The 18,572-nt window shown below is 35.3% G+C and overlaps 3 protein-coding genes and 1 pseudogene across 11 annotated transcripts; 3 read left to right on the forward strand and 1 right to left on the reverse strand.

Moving 5' to 3' along the window:
• Nucleotides 1–601: 601 nt before the first annotated feature.
• LOC119640411 (E3 ubiquitin-protein ligase parkin) lies at nucleotides 602–3,474 on the forward strand. The gene is made up of 6 exons (XM_038038429.1): nucleotides 602–1,034; nucleotides 1,855–2,050; nucleotides 2,115–2,457; nucleotides 2,521–2,857; nucleotides 2,925–3,032; nucleotides 3,119–3,474. Exons 1-6 carry the CDS (start codon nucleotides 777–779, stop codon nucleotides 3,323–3,325), a joined length of 1,449 nt encoding a protein of 482 aa, XP_037894357.1. The 5' UTR covers nucleotides 602–776; the 3' UTR covers nucleotides 3,326–3,474.
• A 65-nt stretch (nucleotides 3,475–3,539) lies between these two features.
• LOC119640412 (uncharacterized oxidoreductase YjmC) lies at nucleotides 3,540–9,673 on the reverse strand. Of its 6 annotated transcripts, XM_038038433.1 has the most exons (5): nucleotides 6,732–6,765; nucleotides 6,615–6,620; nucleotides 5,807–6,550; nucleotides 5,214–5,416; nucleotides 3,543–4,205 (listed from the first exon to the last, which is right to left on the reverse strand). In XM_038038433.1, the coding sequence occupies exons 1-5, from the start codon at nucleotides 6,733–6,735 to the stop codon at nucleotides 4,047–4,049; spliced, it is 1,116 nt and encodes a 371-aa protein (XP_037894361.1). In that variant the 5' UTR covers nucleotides 6,736–6,765; the 3' UTR covers nucleotides 3,543–4,046. The 6 variants fall into 6 exon arrangements, with proteins under 6 accessions (XP_037894358.1, XP_037894361.1, XP_037894364.1 ...); XM_038038430.1 differs by lacking the exons at nucleotides 6,615–6,620; nucleotides 6,732–6,765 and adding an exon at nucleotides 9,329–9,673 and having other exon boundaries at nucleotides 3,540–4,205; XM_038038436.1 differs by lacking the exons at nucleotides 6,615–6,620; nucleotides 6,732–6,765 and adding an exon at nucleotides 8,816–8,832.
• Nucleotides 9,674–9,855: 182 nt separating this feature from the next.
• LOC119640413 (ADP-ribose glycohydrolase OARD1) lies at nucleotides 9,856–11,587 on the forward strand. 4 transcript variants are annotated; one of them, XM_038038437.1, is made up of 3 exons: nucleotides 9,856–10,095; nucleotides 10,452–10,774; nucleotides 10,832–11,584. In XM_038038437.1, exons 1-3 carry the CDS (start codon nucleotides 10,002–10,004, stop codon nucleotides 10,976–10,978), a joined length of 564 nt encoding a protein of 187 aa, XP_037894365.1. In that variant the 5' UTR covers nucleotides 9,856–10,001; the 3' UTR covers nucleotides 10,979–11,584. The 4 variants fall into 4 exon arrangements, with proteins under 4 accessions (XP_037894365.1, XP_037894366.1, XP_037894367.1 ...); XM_038038438.1 differs by having other exon boundaries at nucleotides 10,009–10,099; nucleotides 10,832–11,586; XM_038038439.1 differs by lacking the exon at nucleotides 9,856–10,095 and adding an exon at nucleotides 10,137–10,386 and having other exon boundaries at nucleotides 10,832–11,587.
• A 4,360-nt stretch (nucleotides 11,588–15,947) lies between these two features.
• LOC119640529 lies at nucleotides 15,948–16,880 on the forward strand (annotated as a pseudogene).
• Nucleotides 16,881–18,572: the final 1,692 nt, after the last annotated feature.

An 18,572-nucleotide genomic window follows, 5' to 3' on the forward strand; every position in this document is an offset into this window, starting at 1 on the left:
ATGGCGCCTAACGTGGGGCCAGTTAAACGTTGTTTTTTTTTTCCAAACTATACCATACAGCTGTACACGTCTGCACCGGCCACGTTCACAAAAATTAAAACATTACACATTTCACAACCAATTGTTTTACAAAATAAAATCACCGTTTATCAATAGTTTTCATTTTGCGAACATGTTGTAGTGAAAATAGAAAACGATAATATAGAATATTCCATAGAAAATGTTATGATTCAATCGATTCCTTGAGCCCAATGATGATTTGAACCAATTTAATGATGAGGATCCTTCCGAAATGCCAATAGATGAAGCGGATAATAATCCATCATTATTCCTAAAAGAAAAGGATTTCAACGACGAATGGTTATTTTCAACATATACAATTTCAACGTTTTTTATGTTTTCGTTATTTCTTTGGTAGTTAACAAATTACGCACAATAAAAATTTATTAATGAAAAACCACTGAAAGAATCCATTAATCCAAATAATGCTTGACAAGGAACGTCATTAGGGAGGATATTAAGGTTAACGAATTGTTTTACTCATTGATTGGCGAAGGCTGAAAAGCTCCTCAAGAAGGAGGTAATACCACAAGTTCGTGGATCTGAAACGATGCTGCATATTTAAAAAACATGCCATTTTTGAAGAAATGCGCTATTTCTGCAACGCTTTTTAGTGATCAGCTGTTTCAATAGCATATTGCGTTGCAAAATATTTACGGTTCTTTCGTTCTATTAAATAATAACAAATGTTGTAGAAGTAAAAAGTGAACATTTCAATGAGTTTTATATTGAACATCTTAAAGGCTTTTTTTAATAAAATGCTGGAATTATTGTTATTTGGACGAAGAAGTATTACTAATTCTTTGAATATATATGTGAAAACAAATACTGGTCGCACGTTGTCGGTCAATTTAGAACCTAAATGGGATATAAAGAACGTAAAGGAAATTCTCGCACCTCAGTTGGGATTACAACCATATGAAGTGAAGATTATATTCGCTGGTAAAGAACTCAGTGATGCCACGACAATTGAGGTCAGAAGCCTTCATTTAAGTGCATAATTATTTACAATTCTTTTTCATATGTCCACCAATAAATACCTGTGTACGTTATTACCGTTATTATGATAAACAACTAATTTTTTCGTAGCGGAATATTGTTGATGTTTGATCTCTGTTGATGTTGATGCATTCAATGGGAAAAGTGCCTTAAATGGTATAAATACATCATACGCTTAAACAGAATATGCTTCGAATTAATTTTGTTCGTTGTTTTTAGCGGTATGTTCAAGATGACAAAGATTCAGACATCAAGTGAAAAGTTTATCTGTCCGAATAATTTCTAAAAAAATTAATCCACTTTGAGAAAGAGCACAAAGTCGTGAGTACATTTTTGTCAGCGAGTAGGAGCGTTTGTACAATACTGCTAACATTGAAAAGCAGTTCGAGCGCATGAGTAAAAAAGTAGAAAACTTTTCAACATTTTTTTAGTTTTTATCGTTCATGTGTTATAATCCCATTTCTAAAAATGTGAGCGTATTAAGTATTTTATTCTAAATAACAAATCAATTTATCATCGAAGATTTCGTAGGCTTTATGGATTATGGATTGCCGACCAAAGCAAGAACGCGGCAGTCCGCTTAATTGTATTGCTTCCTTTCTTAGTTTTAACGGTATCACAGTCGCAAAAGAAAGCAGATATACAACAAAGATACGAAAACTTCAACTAAAGCTAGTTGCTTTTATGAGAGCAATAAGGAAGTTGCAAAAATTACAAAATTACTTTAGAATTTTCATTTAGCCCTTTAAGGAGTTAGTTATGCAAGACGTGCAAAATCTCTTTATTTCTCAGTAGGAATGCGATTTAGGACAACAAAGCATCTTACATGCTGTGCAAGTGCGTGCAAGATCTGCCAAACAAAGAAAATCTATGCACTCCATGGTGGCAGAAGAGGAGGTTACGCCTGAAGAGGTGCCTTCGAAACCGTTATGCGAAACTTTATTAGACGTTCAATTTCAAAATGAAGAAAAAGTGCAGGGACCAGGGACAGGTATTTACGCATGTTTAACGATGATATGATTGACAAGTAAAAATTCCTTGCAATATGTCTATAGTGTGTGAACATGAGAGGGTTCACTTTTTTGTACACTGCTCCCAGTGTAATAAACTATGCAAAGGTAAATTGCGCGTACGCTGTTCTTTGTGCAAAGGTGGTGCTTTTACTGTGCATCGCGATCCCGAGTGTTGGGATGATGTACTGAAGTGCCGTCGCATACGCGGTCATTGTGAATCTTACGAAATTGCTTGCGTGGATAACAATGGCGATCCGCCGTGTGCAGAATTCTATTTTAAGTGCGCCGAACATGTCTCTGGCGGGGAAAAAGACTTTGCAGCTCCATTAAATCTAGTCAAAATGAATACTAAAGGTGTCCCCTGCTTAGCTTGCACTGATATAAGGTAAACATGGAACAGAAACCGCAATTTAATGGAAAAAAAAATAATTTCTGAATGTTGTGGCAGTGAGATAGTGCTAGTTTTTCCCTGCGCTTCAAAACATGTTACATGCCTTGATTGTTTTTTGCACTATTGCCGCTCACGGTTATTAGAACGACAATTTATGCCGCATCCAGATGTTGGTTATACTCTGTCATGTCCCGCAGGTTGTGAGAATTCATTTATAGAAGAAATACATCATTTCAAGTTGCTGATACGTGAAGAATACGATAGATACCAACATTTCGCTACAGAAGAATATGTGCTGCAGGCCGGTGGCGTTTTGTGTCCACAGCCAGGATGTGGGATGGGCTTGTTGGTGGACCCTGATTGTAAGAAGGTTACCTGTCAGAACGGATGTGGAGTAAGATATATTCTCTAATTTTAATTGATATATTCTTTAATTTTTCAGTAAATATTGAAAATTTTAGTACGTTTTTTGCCGGAATTGTCTGCAAGGTTACCATTTAGGCGATTGTCTTCCTGATAGTGTAAATGATGGAGATTCCAGTTCTTGTGAATATTCGGTCGATCCTAATGTAAATATATCCATATATATATATATGCATATGTCATGTCGTGCATGTTAAGAACTTTCTAAAGAATTAGAAAATTAACATTTTAGCGTGCCGCTGAAGCTCGTTGGGATGAGGCTAGCAATGTAACAATCAAAGTCTTAACAAAACCTTGTCCTAAATGCCGCACTGCTACTGAACGGGATGGCGGCTGTATGCATATGGTATGTACGCGATCCGGTTGTGGATTTGAGTGGTGCTGGATTTGTCAAACGGAGTGGACAAGAGATTGTATGGGCGCCCATTGGTTTGGTTGAAATATAAACTGTATGCAATAGAAGCAACTTAAAATATAAAGTGTAAAACTTTTATTATTTTCTTTTTAAATAACAACATATAAAACTATATTTTGTTAACAGCAGTTTAAAGTAAGTTTCAATAAAGTAATCCTTTATTTATTAGAAAATCAAAATAACAATTTCAAGCAATTTTTTCGGTGTGTTACAACGTTAGGTGCTCATCTTGCAATCTATCTTGTAATAAATTAATTTCTTTCTCATTTTTTGGAACGGTAAGGCGGGACAGTCTAAGCTAATTGCCTGAACTGTATCTTAAATATTTAAATGAATGATTCTTATGGTGTCGACATGTTTACACAACGAGGGTCTGTTGAATCTTGTTGTTGCATTTTGCGACACTTCTTGGTAGTCTGCTACAACAGGTATTTAAGTGCGACTGTAAGCCGCAAATTTCTAAACTTAGAGAGAATTCGGCCCGAAAGCAACGAAGTATCGATTTTGCCGATAGATTTACTTGCTGTATCACTCATAAACCGCGACCTAACGCGCAGTTGGTGCTCCAACTCCAGCCAAATATTGTCAAACCCTCCAGTACCTCCACTCTTCTAGGTGTTGCAAACATTATGACAAAATGGGTTGCACCCGTGGTGGGTAAAAAAATCTTGGGTTAATACTTTTAAAAAACTATATGTTTTTTAATTTTAATGCAATAATAGTATTGAATTTTTTATTGTTTAGTTCATATAAAACTAAGTGGCTTCACATTTAAACGTTGTGCCAATTCTTTGCACGTTCTCAACTGATCAGGTAAATACTTTATGCCTCCGGCTTTATCTACCGCTTTCATGTTATCTTCTTCCTTGTCTCCGGCTACTAAAACGGTCATTTCTGGATCAATCTAAAATAAATTCTAAATTAAATATGTAGAAATTGAAATCATTTCAAGTATAAATCTTGGACAGACACCACCTTAAGTATAAAATATTGATTTTTTTATGTAAAAGGACAAAAAAAGAAATATTTTTATAGTTTATAGTGTAAAGGATGGATTACATGATGAAAACACTATAGTAGGGCACGGTTCAGCATTATATAGCTTACATCCCACTAGTTATCCATATATCGGCTTTTTAAAATGAGGCGTCAAATGGGAAGAGGTTAAAAAAGCGATCCGGTTCGAATCATTTTGGATACCGTTCGCCCTTGGGCCAAAACACGTCAGTATGTAAAATTTCGTCAAAATATCTCAAGAAAATAAACAGACATACGGATAAACCATAATAAAAAATGTCTCTATCTCAAGTCCTCCTTGCTGTTGCATCCATCCGCATAACTTTTCGTTCGACGCTTATGTGGAGCGTATAGTCAACTTAAAAAGAGATGTCTATGAAAAGATCGACAATGAGCTACAAAATACAATGACTCTACCGCGATCATTATTCGGCAAGTTTCATTATTGGAACGAGGACGAAACCGTGTCCGGTGTTGAAAAGAATAACATTAAAGGTGTGCTCATTTACATAATACTGGGACATAATAGGGGGATAATCAAGCAAGAAACGTTCACCGTGGCAGCGTATATACAAAGACGATAAACGTGCACCTTGAGAGGACGATATGAACTATTGCAAGTAAGTTAAAAAAAATATATATATATATATAGCTATATACACATAGCTTAACAAAATTTATAATTTGAAATAATAGACAGCAAATAGGAAGACAACATTTGGAATTAAAGTCTTACGGCGGTTGGATATATAAACAGCACATGGTTGTTCACATCACTTGGATTTTCGAATATTTATATAAGTTGCTAAAACTTACATGATAAATCTAACATGGGCAATCTTTTAGTGGTGGTCGATGGGAAAGTACAATAAATGAGAGAGCATTCAGTACATACGGGTTTAGAATTGCGCAAGCGGCTGTTCAAGTCGCACATATTTGTCTCAAAGTCCGGATCAAAACAATTGGGATTAATTGCAACAAACATTTGTCCTAAATCAGCTTGTTCATTACAGCCAAGTGCATTCCATTTACGTATTTTAGTTGAATAATTCGCTCCAGCCATGACACCGGTCAAAATGTCCACAACAGAAGCAAGACCTTAATTGATAAACAGTATTTTAAATGAGCTTACATCTCAAGACGTGAAACTCTGCACTTCAAGTGGTAAGACTTTCGCTGATTTTCTTTGAACACTTACTAATAACAAAAACAATTTTTAAGGTGATTTAAACTTGTTCGTCCTTGCCAGTTCAAGGCCGCAAATTTCGAAATACGTTGACAAACCTCTTGCGACAAAGACCATTTTTAGAAAACACATCGTGTATAAAAAATTGAAGTTATTCCCTATATCACATTTGAAATTAATTCGTAGGGTAATGGTGTAAATAGACGAACCTAAAAACTTTTCAATACCCATGACATCATGTACCACAAGCTGTGCAGGGTTTTAAATAATCACATAAGCCGAATAGAGCTTTTTCACGTTACCATAACCCTTATAACCGGAATTCCCTTCAGCGCCGCCCAATGGCATCAAACAACATGCTTGTTCAGGGTCAGTGGTTGAAGCACCTTCAACGTTCTGTGCCCAACCTTCAGGTATATCTTCACCTTTGCGACGTTGAATTTCAATTTTTCCCAATGCTACTGCCGTCGTAGCCATGTCAAGTAAAAAGTGATCGTCTCCGGCGGGTACACCAACTGCAATAGGATTTGTGCCAAGAGCGGCCTCCTTTGCACGCGTTGGCGCCATTAACGGCGATGTATTAGTCATGGAAATGCCTACAAAACCTTCTTTCATTGCTTTCATCGGATACCACCCAGCCATCCCATAGTGATTGGAGTTTTTGACACAAACCCAACCGACACCTGCAGTTTTAGATTTCTTAATGGCTAAATCCATACAGAAATTTCCAATAACGGCACCTAATCCATTACAACCATCAACCCAAGCTGTGGCTGGAGTTTCTTTTAAAATTTTTGGAACAGCAGCGCCATCAGTAGATTTTTTTGAAAGATCATTTAAATAATATTCCAGTCTATTTAAACCGTGACTGAAATGACCGCGATAGTCAGCTGCGACTAATAAATCAGCCTGTTGTTCGGCATGAATTTGCGGAACACCAAATGCCTTAAAACAATCGATCATAAAACGCCTGGATTCGTTTACACTCACCAACTCTTGCTTTTGACTTTCACACATAGACATATTTCTCCTCTGATTTTGAATAACTGCAACAGAAAAGAAAGACAAGCAACTTAAATTGTAGTGATCAGATTAACTTTTATCAAGTACTTGCTGCTATGGAAAAGATATAAGAAAAGATATAAGAAATGAAAGTTGAATTTTTGGATTTATTTTAATTGTGCAAAAGTATATAAAAGATGAATGTAAAAAGTCGCAAAGTATTACGCATATAAATATATTAACTAAATCGTTAGAGTTGAATAATTTAACGCAGTCGATAGAAGAGCAAACTTTTCAATAATAACTTTTGCTTCGAAAAGGTTCATATCTAGTACTTATAAAATTGAATAAACTTTATCATTTTAAGAGTAAGATTATTTACACATAAATAAAAATGTGGCATGAGAAGTACGGCTTTAGGAGAATTTGAAACACCTACCAGATGACCGTCTTTCTTCTTTCGCTAAAAGCCGTTAGCTGGTTTTTTCCTTTACATGTGTTGTGAGTAGAGAGACAAGAGAATTGCTTTCAAAAAATAGCGGACCGTATTAATTCTGTTAAATAAGAATAAATGAATGAAAATGAACGATCCCTTCAGCTACTGTTGATTCTAGTAAATAATTATAGCGGATGTAAAATAGCTCTGAACAGGAAAGTTATATTCTACCAGCACTCCATCACTATCATTTGTGCTGAACGCAGACAAATTTTTATTAAATTATACTATTATGTACATATAAATAATCCATGATCCCCGATATGTGTAAAGAACAGGAAATATCCGTTAGAAACCGATACGATTTGGCAGAATTACATAACTAATTGTCGCACTAAAGACTGTGTATGTATGTACTTTATCTTCCTGGTATACGATCTTTAGGTAGTTGTATAGACAGTCGTAGGTCAAGTTAGTTTTCTGATTCGAGAGTGAAGAATAATAAGAAAGATAAATTGTACAACCGCTCTTAAATGATCTCTCCATTTTTTTAAAAATGGGTGATGTTTGCCACGGTGGATTAAACTGATTTTTGGCTTTAACTTGTTTTCTAGAATTTAGATGGCATAATCACCTTCATCCCTTTGAATGAGTAAATAAATATTTATACAATGTAATTGCACTTATCAAAAATATATCCACAATTTAAGATCTGGAGTATTTGGTAGATTTAATGTATGCTCTGTGACAAGTATAAGAATTTATGGTGTTTTAAAAATTTTCAACAGAAATATGCAGTGACGATGTGTAGTCAAAAAATTTTTGAATCTAACATCATAGACAGCATTTGTTTGCGCCTAATGCCAATAATTAGCTTTCGTCGCCTATTATTGAATAAGAGATTTTCATTCAAACTTCGATTACTAAAGTAAGATTTTAACACTAATCGAGACTCTTGGTCTAAAGTGTCGAACCTTTAATCGCTTTAAATAATAATTTTTCTGGCACAAAAGTTTCAATAAAAATAACATATTGAGGGGTAGGTATTATATAAGATGATAACATATTTTTATTGTATTAAGAAGCGCATGCACAATTATGTAGGCAGCTTTAAAATCTTCGTTGCCTGAAGCTCTTAAGAACCGTCAATCGCGAGTTCGCTATGAACAAAAGAGAAAGCGAGAGAAGCAAAGAGACAATAGTTGAATTTGAATAGTACATTTATGTGCACTTAATAACGAAAATGGTATATTTTTCACTTCGAGATGTCAGTAAGTTGCTACTTAGACATGAATTCCAAAAAATTTTGGTAATTTTAGAGTTATTTGCTCACACCCTCTGCGCATATGAAATCCATTGTAGTGTATTAAATATATGATACAGATTGCAGTAAAAGGTATTAAGCGCAAAGAGTCAGTCAGTCAGCGTTTAGTTCGACAAACACAATACATAAGTTTTATCGTAACAGTTAGCTGGCAATGGTTGATTGCACGTTTAACTTCTTATGGATTAAACCTGTTCACCAACTCAAGTTGACGTAAATACCCCGAAAATGTCCATTAGCCAATGTTATGTTCAATCCCTGTAATCACAGCATACAACCGCCGGATTCTTTTCAACCTAATTCGAAAAATATTTGGGAAACTAAATTTTGTCAATAAAATTTTGAACATGATTTCCTTTACAGCTTTTCAACCATTGTGTCTTTTCTTTCAAGTACTGAAAATACTATATACATCGAGAAAACAAGTTTTCTTTGCATGTTAAAGGTGTAATCAATCTTCCTATATATGTTGTCAATCTCCCTTTCGGAAAGAACAGACGGTTGAACACAAGGAAAGCACTTTCACCTTAAACTAGATTGTATTCTCACCGGCAAGTTCTGATGTGTTCAAAGTACAACTAAGTTACATCATAACCAAAGTAAAATTGCATTTAATTCCACTTGATGCAACAACTATTTCAATTTCTTATATAACAGTACATTTTCAATTTTTTATATAACAGTAACTTGTAAAAGAGCTTAAACAACCTACTTAACCACAAACACGTGTATACTCTTTGTAATAACATTTTTCTAGCTACTTTCATAAGAATTATCAAGAAGAAGTATGATTTCAGTTGTATGTATGTGTTATTAGCCCCATGTCTATTTATAACATTTGCAACCTTCTTGGAAAACAATAAGGAGATGTGATTTATACAAATTTAAATCTTTAGTTAAACGCTTATTCAACTTATTCATTATATATAATATAAATGTATATATATTACACATATTTATGCATAAGTGCAAATATATGTACTTTCACCTTGCCTTTGACTTTGACCTTCAGGAAAAAGATTACGAAAACATCCAATTTATATACCATTAGTAATTACCTACCATTTTGAAAAGAGATCAGTATTTTTGATAACGATGTTTCCTTCGAAATCAGACAGTAATTAGAACTTATATGTTTATAATTACACAAATACTTTATTCCACAAATGTTTACTATTTTCGCGTTATTCTTAATTTCTTTAATAATACTTGTGGTCGTTTTAACTAAAACTGACATTTTTATACTTATTTTCTTCACTTTCTTCACAGCAAATTTAAAATCAAATTGCTTTTGTAGGAATCGGTCAAATAAGGTCATTATCAGGTATATATGGCGACACAAAATTGAAGGCGAATATACAAAAATGGTTCTAATATAATCAGCATTATGTAGCGATTAAGGGAAAGTTTTAATATTTAGTGGAATCAAAATAATGTACGATTTTTCATTGCTGGGCGTTAAATGACAACAAAAAAACTTGTTGTAGACCAAAATATGATTGATATACAAGAGATTGCTTCTTTCATGAATTCATTTCATTTTTGTGCTTCGCAGCGAATTTAAAATCAAAATTTTTTTATTAGCGGTCAGCTGTTTCTAAGGCGAATTATTGTTATGATTAAAGAAATACCAACAAAAGCAGTCGAATATGCACAAATTTTTGGTATCCTCTGGATGTATAACGGAACACATTCTCAATTTTCAATACACAATATCCTTAAATTCTTTACGTAAATGTCGATATTGAATAACTTGCGTTTTTCGGTTGCTAAATATTTTACAATTAGCATAACAAGTACAAGAACTGGATTATTTGTTAAACACTTGTGTAAGTGAGTGCGAAATTTGTGAATTTAATCGGAATTTATATTATCATTTTAGTACATTGTCTTAATGTCATTGAATAGACTCTGATAAAAGAATTCCTCTGCAGTGCCTCAGTGAATTTTAAGTTTATGTTGAGCTTGTGTTAAGTCCTAGTTTTCTGCCTAAATGCATTATGTCGAATGCACGTTCTTTTTTTTTTAAATAAAAAAACAATACAGTAATAGAATAGAGATCAAAAGAAAAGTACTTAAATCGTTATAATACAGTTATTAAGCTAAGAGTGCATTTCAGTGTCAGTTTTTGTTAGCCAAATGTATGAATTAAAATTAATCATAGTATGTACTTATCTGTTTATAGCTACTTATCAAAGCCGAAAAATGTCTTCAGAAAAATATAAACTATCCGAAATAGAAGGCGACCTCTTTAACGCGCCGAAATCTCATTCTTTAGCTCATTGTGTAGCCGCTGATTTTGGTATGGGCGCTGGAATAGCTACAAAATTTAAACAAGTTTACGGTCAAGTTGACGAACTTCGTGCGCAGAAGATTGGAACTGGTGGGGTCGCTGTACTCAAAGACGATCAACGCTTTATTTATTATTTAGTCACTAAAGATGAAAGTTGGCAAAAACCTACATATGATAACCTAAGGTCATCTTTGAAAGCAATGCAACAACATATGGTAAAAAGATTTTTTAAGTTTTCTTAATTAACAATAAATTCGTGACTTTTCTTATAGTTTTCTAATAGCGTTCAAAAATTAGCAATACCGCGCATTGGTTGCGGTATTGACGGTCTTGAATGGGATAAAGTCTGCGCTGAAATAAATGATGTTTTTTACAATGATGATGTTGACATTGTTGTTTATAATTTTGTACCAAAATAGTTGTGAATGTTTACAACGTTAATACAAAATCGAACAAATTTGTTTACATTGCGAAAAGTATTTATTTGGTACATTATATTTTTTTTATATTAACTAGTTAATAATTGTAATTATGGAATTTTTTTTTCAAAACTTCCTGCGAAGAAATCTAACCGTAAGCTAATCCAAATCATTTACATCACAACCTGTGCGAGAGATCTTGTGTTAACTATAGAGGGAGAGGGTGAAGCACACACAAGTTACTGGTGAATTGGGCGCATATTTATAGCTATAGTTATCACATGTTTTCTAATTGCGTGCACTAAATTGTGCACAACTTCTCTTGATTTCCTCTGAAGTTACAAGCGTAACGCAGCGTGTATCAATCTTTAGAAAGAAACACCTTGGTCTTGATTTCATGTTCAGTTTGCTGCTATGCAGTGTACGACTGAAATAATTGTGTGAATTGTACTCGTATATAGTAAAAAATTATATACATTTGTTGGCAATATTCCTGATCTTTCACCGCCTTTCCCATCCTGAATGCCAAAATGAAAAATGAAAAATTTTTTTTTTATGGCTATTAAAAAAAGGGTTCGGAGAATAATTACAATATGAATAAAAAGTTTAAAATTTAATACGAAGTGTAACGAGTAAAATTTACTTGCTTCCGACGAATCGTAAGTTCTTCCTTTTTGCAAAATTTTTTAATAAAAGGGAAGAAAAGTTTTTTTTTTTTTTTTGCATGTTGAAAGGAGATGGACTAAGCCAATAGATTTGTGGCTTATATGTCCAGATAACAAACTGTCGTAATTTTTGATCACAATTATGTACAAAACGTAACAAAAGAAAGAGCGGTCGTAATAACTAGAGCCAGCATGTTAGTGTAATTGTGTGTGTGTGTAATTGCGCTTGTTGAGTTCTTGATAGCCCAACAGTGTTGCAAGCTTTGGCTGAAAACGAAAAGGAATGCTATGGTAACAGAAGATGATTGAACGCAAAAAAAAAAAAAAAAAAAAAAAATTCTAAAAGGATAAATTAGCTTTTATAATAAGACAAGTTAGTTCTCCGAGATGATGTAAATTTTTTGCTGCAAAGAGTCGAGGAGACGGTCTTATAAATTGAAGAAGCTTGAAGGAATCTCTAATGCCATCAAGATTGTGACATGTGAAGATTAGATGCTCAGCAGACTCTGCAACATTGCAAACTTCACAAGCATCACAAGGTATAGCGCGACCCATTTTTAAATTTTGATTTCCCAGGAATTAAAAGAAGCCATAGAAAAGGGTTTGAATTGAAATTTGGGATTTATTTTATAGAAAAGACGATTGGATTTAACGAGCGCGATTTTTTAAAATTCATCGTTTAGCTCTTGAAGGATGTGGTTGCAAATTGCCCGTATTGCTTCATTGGGAGTGTATTTGATGGACAAAATTGTCCCATCAACACGAGCTCTCCCTGCATGAAAGTCGGCTTTTACATTTTAAAAAAAGCCGCAGTGACCAGGTACCCAAACGAGATGACAGTCATCCACTTGAGATCCATGCAACATCTTATGAATATCAAACACATATTGATTTTCTGCATCTCTTTTATTTGTTAGAAGTAGAGCTGACCTGCTGTCGGAAAAAATAACAAAACGTCTGATACCATCGGTGATAGCAACCTTGATAGCATGTCGAATGGCGAGCAACTCAATAAAAGTAGAGGAAAGTTCCTCTTTCACTTTGACTCGATGTATTGTTTCAGATAGATGTTTCACGACCGAGAAGACAGATACATTATGTCCGACGGAACCGTCAGTGGCATATATATCGTAGTCGTTTTTGTAACAAAAAGGAACCTTTTCTTGACATAACATCCTCATTTAAGAGAAGTTGACATTTTGTTTTGAGGTAGAGGTCGATTCGAGAATGTTCATGAAGACTACAATTGTTGGTAGTGAAATTCCAGGGAGGAATTGAATCTATATTATGACGAACTCTTTGATAGCAAAAAGTGTAGCTGCAAGAGACAGTGTCACTGAGAGATATAACTTCCTAAAAAAAGGAAGGATTCATCAGCTTGATCTTAATGAACTTTTTGGCAATGCAAAAAAGAGCACCTTGGGAAACGGGCTACTCACCAGATATGACATTGAGAATATGTTGAGGAGTTGAGGGAGTCAGTCCAGTACAACGTTTTAACATTCGATTTTTAAATTTTTGTTTACGTTTCTCAATATATTTTGGGAAATTGCAACATGTGGAATGTGCAAATTCAATTTTGGACTTGACTATAGATTTGTATACAGTCAGAGCGTTTTTAGTAGGCAAGCCTGATTGATTGTTAGTCATGACTTTGGTGATGTTACATCCAGATTGACAGTCTTTGAAGGCTTTCTCATAATGCCGGGTTGAGTTGTCATTTAAAATTCTATCAAGAAACCGAAGAGATTTCACCTGATCAACTTTAGTACTTTTAATAAAGGGCCTAATTTCACGTTTAGAACATTTGGCAAAATAAATAGTATTCGTTTAAATAGTATTTGTTTTGCTGGGGTTAAAATATAAATTGAGATCAGCGCATGCATCGAAAAAAAATTGGCTTTTATCGAGAAATTATTGACAGCGGCTGAAAAAGATGAGTCCGCAGATACAATTACGAAATCATCTGCACATTGAAAAATACACGTTTGGTCATCTTGAAGATCATGTAAAGAAGCTGTGTATAGATTGAAGAATATGGGGCTTAAACACTTGTGGGACACCGCTACATATGTCAACTTTTTCAGTACCCATCACCAACCGCTTGGATAAAAAATTAAGTATCCACAGCCGCATTTGAAGAGGAATCGAAAAGTTTAAGAGAATTCTACAAAGCTTAATCAAGTTGACACAGTCATAGGCTTTGCTGATGTCCAGGGAGAACATGACAACCATTTTCCCTGCTTTTTTTAAGCTAGCTATGAGTAAAGTTAGTTCGTTAACACACACGATTGTAGATTTGCGTTTTTGATAGGCGTAAGAACGAGGTGGAATAATGTTCTCAGTTTTCAGGAAACCAGTTAGTCTCTCCTTAACCATGAAGTCTTTATGAATACAGATATCACCGAAATTGATTTGAAGCCACTTAAATCATTTAAGTCTTTACCTGCCTTAGGAATGGGAACTATTTTGATGCATCGCAAATCTGAGGGTATAAAGTTGATGGACCAGCACTTGTTAATTGCATGCAAGAGAATGCTAAGGCTTCCTCCAGACAGTGCTCTGAGCATGTCATACTTCACTCTATTATAACCTGCAGCAGTGGCTCTGTTTCTGGAATGTAAAACATACATTAGCTCATGCTATGAAAAGGGTGTGTTGCTGAGACTACTAAAAGGCATTGAAGGTATTGTAATCGGATTGACACTTGGAATATAGCTCTTGAGCATATCCAAGTATCTTTTATTATCATAGTCATTCCATACAGCACAACCGCTTAATTTTCGACTGGAATGTCGATGACCATTGATATAATTCCAGAAAGGACGTGGGTTGCCGTTATCACATAAATCTTTAATCGCGATAGCTCTATGTGTCCTTTTCGCCTTTCTCACTGCAGACCACCATTCTTTCAGTGTTTCCATATATTCAGTGTAGTTGACTGGATTGGCATATTTAATTATTTCTTTCCTAGCAGCTTGGTATTTGCGAAAAAGTGTTGACAGGAAAGAGTTTCACCAAGCTTTAAGTAAGAAGAACCCAAAGTTAGAAAGTTGGTTCTAGCAGACCTGATCACAGACCGAAAGGCACTTTGAATTGATGATAAATCAGAACATAGACAGACATATTTTCTTCAAATTCTTTAATAAAATTGTGAGGGATCATCGGGCGGATACTTTCTTTAATCGCAGAGATTAATCTTTCAAGTTTTGAGGAACGCAAATAGTTATTTGACATTACAGGACGCCGAAGACTTGTTCCAGACGGCTTGGGGGATGAATTGAGAGAAGGCTTGGTGGGTGAACTGAGAACGAATTTGGAAGGGACCGATTTTCTTTTGACGCCAGCATCGAATTTATTTTTGGTTAAAATTTTATTTGCATTTTTATTATCGTTCTTACGCGAAATAGCAGACGCGTTCCCCAATGGAGGGAAGTTGTCGTCGTAGGAGATGTCGTCAAGACATTCGAAGTAATTCGAGGAAAACTTCTCTTTTACCTCTTTATACGAAAAATTTTTAAGTGCCATGATCCTGTTAATGTTTGATACAAGTTCCCTGTTCGGGCAAGACTTGTTGAGAATGTTGTGGTCACCTGAACCACAGGACAAACATTTCATCTTCTCACAGTCGAATCGAAAAGTTAACAAAATCTGAAATTCAACAGGTTATAGAATAACAAATAAAAGCAAGAATTGCAACAATAAAATCACGGCTTCTAATGTTTTCAAATTTAAACCTCTATGAAATGTGAACAAAAGATTCAATCGTTCATTACGATCTGTACTGTTATTAAACTGTAATTTCTTATGTGATACTCGCTGCAACACTGCGTTCTCAGTTGCAACTGTTATATTGTGTTAGCGCTTCATTTGTTATTGACGTAATTGGCGTTTGCTTATAAAACATTTGATTCATTTACAACTTAGCAGCCTGGCAGCGATAACATAGCGTTGCTAGTTTAAAAATTTTTCTAGTAGCACTATATGAGACTGTTATCAATCGTAGCCGCGTCTGTAAACTCGGATAACAACGGTGCATCCGAGGTATTTACGGAGATCCCTCTATACCTGTTAAAGTTATGTATGCATTTGAACACTTATATGGCAGCACCTAAAAATTTCAATACAAACTTTTCGTCATTTCCGGCTATAATATCGTCTACTTTACAAGCACGCAGTAATGAAACTGGGCTAGCGAATATATTTGGACTTCGGCCGCAATCTGCCAAACGTTTGCGTTCCTCATTGGAGAGCACAATGCAATTGATACCCAAGTATTTTTTGTATGAAATATCTCGAAATAGACGCAAAGCCGTTCCCTATTTCTGAGCAGACAGAATAGTATTCGCCACCTTTTTCCAGCTGAAAAGCAACCGGTTTATCGCCGTAAGTTTGGATAGACATTTGATTTATTTACATGTTAAATGGGTTGCGTGCTATTGTCTGCGTGGAGACTAAAATAATTTATTCGTACTCTAACTTAGCATCATTTCCATATATATTATTTAATAAGACAAAATAGGCAACATAGAAAAAAAATCCTAAGAACAAATTAAACTTTTTCAAAAGGTCTTCAATAAAACTTGAATGGCTTTGCTGAGAAACTCCTTGCGATGTATGCAAATTCGTCGTCATTATAAACGATGGGTTGTTCCTGTTCTACGCGAGCTTTGCCGACGTGCCAAAAGCTTGATCCACGGCCTCTCGAATGTCGCTCGAGATTTTTGCATTGGAACTATCGCGCCGAATTATTTGCATTCGGTAAAAGATTGAACGAAGACTTTCAAATATACCTATTGCAGACAGCTTTAACTCAAGAATCGTATGTAACCAAAGAGAAGGTTAAACAAGAAGAATTGGGCGTTGAAAATGCTGATATGCAATTGAAACACAATGCGGAATTAGCACAACATGGTCAACGTTTAGCGAAAGTCTATATTGAGGCTTTCGTAGCACACTCTCTTTCAAAAATGCCAGCGGACGGCCATAAAGTCGTTACTTCATATTTATTAACTGTCGACACATTAGCCCATGTTTCTTTGCATAAGGGCATGAAAGAGTTGTTGATGGATGCAGACTATCCGCCTTCAAACGACGCAATGTATCGGGCATTGCTGACTGGAATTGGCTGCCTGCAGCAGTCAAGCGGGTTGGAAAGAGATTTTTCATTTGCTAGAGATTTTCTTTGAACTCAACTAAATTAAAACGACTTGGTGGAGATTTGGCATATGGTTTAAGGGAAAATAAATGCTGTTTTTTCATACAATTAAATAAAAGATTGCAAATATATTGTAATAAAATAGAAACGCTAATGTAACAATGTGTTGTGTTGACCAAATGTGTTGCCGTATTATTAGGTAGGATTCCCTATGAATGCTTCCTTGGCAAGGGTACTTGAGTTGTAAGTGTATCCCTATTCTGCTCGGCTGCAAAACGCCAAGTCTATCCGTCTCATGTAGTGCCAATGAAGCTCGGCAAGAGACGGTCCCTAGCTAAAGCTTAGGCGGATTTAACGCCTTTTCTATTTGAGCGAATAGAACGCTTGGTTATGAATTGCTGTTAAACAATTGATTCTTTATTTCTTTAAGTGCCTTATTTATACTTAAATCTACAGATGATTTTATGCTACGTTAACACTTATTTTAATTAGGGCGCCTGGCATCGTATTGCATTTCGTAATGCAATACCAGTTGAAGTGTGACCAAAATTTTCTTTTACTTTTTTTTTTTTTTGCGACAGAATTATGCTGAATTTGCATACGACAGTGTGCGATCACACTACAATATTCAAATCACCTGTACGAATATATGTAAAAATTAACACCAAATATTTGAATAAATTTGCAATTTTTTAATTAATTGTATGAATACAATAGTGCCAGCTTCGGCACGTTTAGACATAAAGTAACTTTACGGTATTCAGTTCAAGTATCTTATTGTAAGAAAGCCTTTTGCTTGAATAGGCATTCAAACAAGCATAGCGGGTATAGAACTCACACACTTAACAGTTAACAAATCAGCCGATTTGGTACCTAAATTAGCAACGACAGTGAAACAAGCAGAAGGTTAAACATATGGGCAAGTAGACATAAGTTGGCACGTAAGAGAGTATTAGAATTAAGTTATGTATAAGTCGTTTCATGCAAGTCGTAACTAAGATTGCGACAACAGCCAACCTAAGTTAAGCATACGTATAAGTATAATACCTCAATACACATATAAAGCCTAAAACATGTTTGTAATGGAACAAGCCAGCTAGACTTCGACTATAAAAGAGCGTCTCATCACACGAAATCGTTCAATTGTGTCATAGCCGCCTAAGGTAAATGCGCACGGGTAATTTGACAAGTTGACCTTTATGAGTAGTCTTTTTTTTTGGACTTTACGGATAGGGGATGTGCTGGCTTAGCTGTTAGTCGCTATCCCTGAAGGACTTTTAGGACTACCTACTTTACGGATAGCGGATGTGCTGGCATAGCTGTTAGTTGCCAACCCTGAATGACTTTTAGAACTACCTACTTTACGGATAGCGGATGTGCTGGCATAGCTGTTAGTTGCCATCCCTGAAAGACTGAGGCACATCTTTTCTTATTCCTACATACGAATCGCCAACCAGAGACAAACCGTGGGTCCAGGGAGCCAAGGCAGCTATGACACGTATCCGTTTTTTGCAGTAATCTGCGATAATACAAGGAAAATCTCCAACCACGTGTGCATCAAACCGGTCATAAACGTTTTCAATTGTGTCATAGCCGCCTAAGAAGTCCGCGATAGTACAAGTAAAGTCTCCAACCACGTGTGCATCACATAAACGCTTGACTTGTGTCATAGTCGCCTAAGATAGTACAAGTAAAATCTCATAAACGCTTGAATTGTGTCAGAGCCGCCTAAGTAATCCGCGATAGTACGAGAAAAGAAAAACTCTAACCA

Source organism: Glossina fuscipes, unplaced genomic scaffold, assembly GCF_014805625.2.
Source record: "Glossina fuscipes isolate IAEA_lab_2018 unplaced genomic scaffold, Yale_Gfus_2 121, whole genome shotgun sequence".
Classification (NCBI taxonomy): domain Eukaryota; kingdom Metazoa; phylum Arthropoda; class Insecta; order Diptera; family Glossinidae; genus Glossina; species Glossina fuscipes.